The sequence below is a fragment of the Triticum dicoccoides genome, chromosome 3A (genome assembly GCF_002162155.2).
Source record: "Triticum dicoccoides isolate Atlit2015 ecotype Zavitan chromosome 3A, WEW_v2.0, whole genome shotgun sequence".
NCBI classification, from domain to species: Eukaryota; Viridiplantae; Streptophyta; class Magnoliopsida; order Poales; family Poaceae; genus Triticum; species Triticum dicoccoides.
This window is the reverse complement of record NC_041384.1, coordinates 116,566,782-116,569,989: the sequence shown is the minus strand read 5'-3', so window position 1 is coordinate 116,569,989 and position 3,208 is coordinate 116,566,782. Positions and strand designations below refer to the sequence as shown.

The 3,208-nt window shown below is 41.1% G+C and overlaps 1 protein-coding gene across 1 annotated transcript; it reads left to right on the top strand.

The window, feature by feature from the left end:
• The first annotated feature begins 807 nt into the window (after positions 1–807).
• Positions 808–2,955, top strand: LOC119267478. Its single transcript, XM_037548863.1, has 2 exons — positions 808–1,361; positions 1,461–2,955. Exons 1-2 carry the CDS (start codon positions 942–944, stop codon positions 2,739–2,741), a joined length of 1,701 nt encoding a protein of 566 aa, XP_037404760.1. The 5' UTR covers positions 808–941; the 3' UTR covers positions 2,742–2,955.
• Positions 2,956–3,208: the final 253 nt, after the last annotated feature.

Below are 3,208 nucleotides of genomic sequence, written 5' to 3'. Positions count from 1 at the left end.
ACTATAAAACTGACAGTAACCACTGATTTTCCAAACCTTTTTCTAGAAATGGATATGCATGTCTGAATTATTTGTTATTTGACTGGTTGAGAATAAGTTCTTTTTATGCTTTTCATATTGACTAGCAATTTATTGACTATTGTGTTTGTATTTGAATTTTCTCCATTATATGAATTCATACTAAAATTTAAGAGGCTGGTGTGTAAATGAATTATATTTATCCATCCCATTCATACTAAAGTATAGATGAATCAACATGGCATCCAGATATGACTTTGGGTAGGAGAATATATGTAATGTACTCAACTTATAATATCATGGATATGAATGTGCTATGACCAACAGTTAGTTGGCGTTCGACGTGTTTTCAACCCTACCCCGATCCAAATATTGTTTTTGTTTTATTTTTTACAAGTATACTTTGACATAAATGTCTATCATCTATGTACATATTTTCTAAGGGCAAATGTGTTTTTACCCTGTAATGTGGTGTTAGCTGCATAGCGACCATGGCTGTAAATAATTGCGTGTGATACTGGATTATTCTACCAACAGTTTTATGTTTCACTTCACCTGTTTGTTACTTTTACATGACCCAACCTGTAGTCTGACATCTCTGGGTCCACTCACAGTTATATGTATCTTATGGTTTGAAATAATGCTGCTCAATTGTGTAGGAAGCACATGAAAATCCAAATTTACCTGATGGACTGGATGCTTGCCCATCGCAGAAACCTGAGGCTTCACAACGTCGCAGGAAAGAGAGAGAAAATATATCTGGGAGTAGGAAGAAGGCGAAGATCAATAATGCAAAGAAGAAGGCTGACACAAAGAAGTGCATTGACAATAGCAAAGCTGGTAAAGTGGGAAAACCAAGAGATCTGGGAAAATCTCTCCCTAGGCAAGGCATTCTGAAGTACACAGAGCACACATCTGTGAAAATGGCCAATGAGAAACATGTCAATTCAAAAGGCCATGAAGTAATAGAACTATGCTGCAAATCAGTGAAGGGTGTCAAATTCTCAGAAGCAGATGGTGTAATTGGCAGTAAGACGCAGAGTTGTGAGCTACCCAAACAACAAAGTCTCTGCAAGCTGTTCTCGGATGCTATGGCTTCATCGTCATTCTCTTCGTCAACATCATCCACGTCCATTGAAGGAGACAAATGTGTAACTGCAGAAACTAGTAGTTCTGACATGCCCAACAAAGCCTTCGCTAAGACTAAAGAAGCAAATAAGCATTGCGATAACAAGTACTCTGCTGAGCCTAGTAACAGAGAGATGTCTGCTCCATTCATTGATCTGAATATGACACCACCAGAATGTACTGATTTAGGCTGCACCTACGATTCAAATTTAGAGGTGCCCAATCTTGAGCATAGACATGATGAAACTTTAAGTTCTGATGCTGAATTGCTCGCTGGTGGAGAAAACTTGATGAATTTATCTTTTGGCTCACAGGGACTGGAAAGCCAACCACCTGCTTCTGACTTTGAAAAAATAAAGAGTTCAAGATGGGCAGGCACATTTTTGAATGGTGAGGCAATCAATGTTTCCGACATAGATGCTGTTGGTTCTCCACTGAGCTTAAGAGAACTCGCTGAGACTCGTTGGGGTTGCAGTAATGTTTCAGTAAATGATACCATGACTATGAGTACATATCCTTGTGCATTGCCAGACCAGACATTTCAGGATTCATTTACGCAGCACAAGACTTGGTTCTCCAGAAATCTGAATAATGTTGGCTCCCAGCTTTCTCGTGAATGTAATGTGTCTCACAGCACGGAGTTATATTCTCGTTCTGAGTTGAACGTGGGGCACGAGTGTAGTCCTTCTACGGGACAGACAGTTCGTTTGATGGGTAAAGATCTTACAGTTTGCACGACCAGAGGTGAATCGTTTGCTGAAACTGCACAGAAACATACAGGAACTTCCACCAATGACTATCTTAAGGCAAATGTATTATTGCCACAAGGACAGCCTTTTTTCTCTTTACAAGCTCAAAGTTTCCCCAATGTTGCGGTAAATTCTACCAGAACAACTCAAGCTTCAACATATCATGCAAGCACAAGTCACGCACATTTTGGGTACAGGACTCCACATGATTTCAGTCACCCGTTTCCTGCAGCTAATATATTTTCTGGAGATCGATTGCCATATGAAAGCAGGTATGGTGGTTTTTCAAACTCACGGACCAATCAGACTTTTCTATTGGGGTGTCCACCTCTTCCGAATCATAGCAGTGCAGCATTCCATCAGAATACACCGCGTCCTTGGCGTTATTTCTCTGATCCCTTCGCTGGGGATGAACCACCTGCAGCACCATTTTTGCCTGTAACCGGACAGCAAAGGACACCACCTTCAGTGTTCCATGCCGATTTACCTCGTCAACATGTTGTGCATTCAGCAAGGTCGTCGGTTTGCCCTCTTAACTCTGTGAGTTATACACTCAGCCATCCAGGCCAGGTAATTCAAGAAGTTTCCAACAGCACAGGAGATGCAGCCCTTCTGTCCAGAAATACAGAGAACCGAATGAGGAGAGCTGTTCCTGACAATTCCAATGCTTCTTCTAGTTGTCGCAGTGTGCAGAAGAGATCAGGACCGGTGAAGCTCACTCCCGGCGCGAAGCATATACTGGTGCCAAGCGATAGCACACATGGCGATTCTATGCCTGTGTACTCCTGTTTATCCTTCGGAAGTAGGAGCGGAAATGCTGCAGGGTCTCAGAACAAAGGAGCATGATGATAGACTTTGTGAAATGCTGTTTAGCCTTCAGAAGTAGGAGCCTTTTGAAAATTGCTTACAATTTTCTTTCTGTAAAACTAGATTCACTATCCTGTAAGAATAGTTGCCATACTTTTTGTGCTTTCTGTGCTTGCTTAGTAGTTATTTTCTCAGCTGAACCTGTATCCATGGCTTGTGTTATCCAACAGCATGCAATCTGATATTTTCTGTATTCGTCTGAATTTAAATGATTTCTGGTACTGGTAGATTGTATTACCTACATTTTGCATTTGCAACCTGGTTATAGTAGGTGCAATTTGTTTTTCCGAGGTTAGTTTTCACTCGTAAGTCGTAATGCAACCTCCCCTTTTTTCATATAATTTCTTGGTATACACGAGGCACACTTCAACAACTCCCTAAGGCTAAACACTAATAGGTTGCAGTTGATCCGGCAAAGAAAAAATACCAAGTGTCCGAGAACAAGT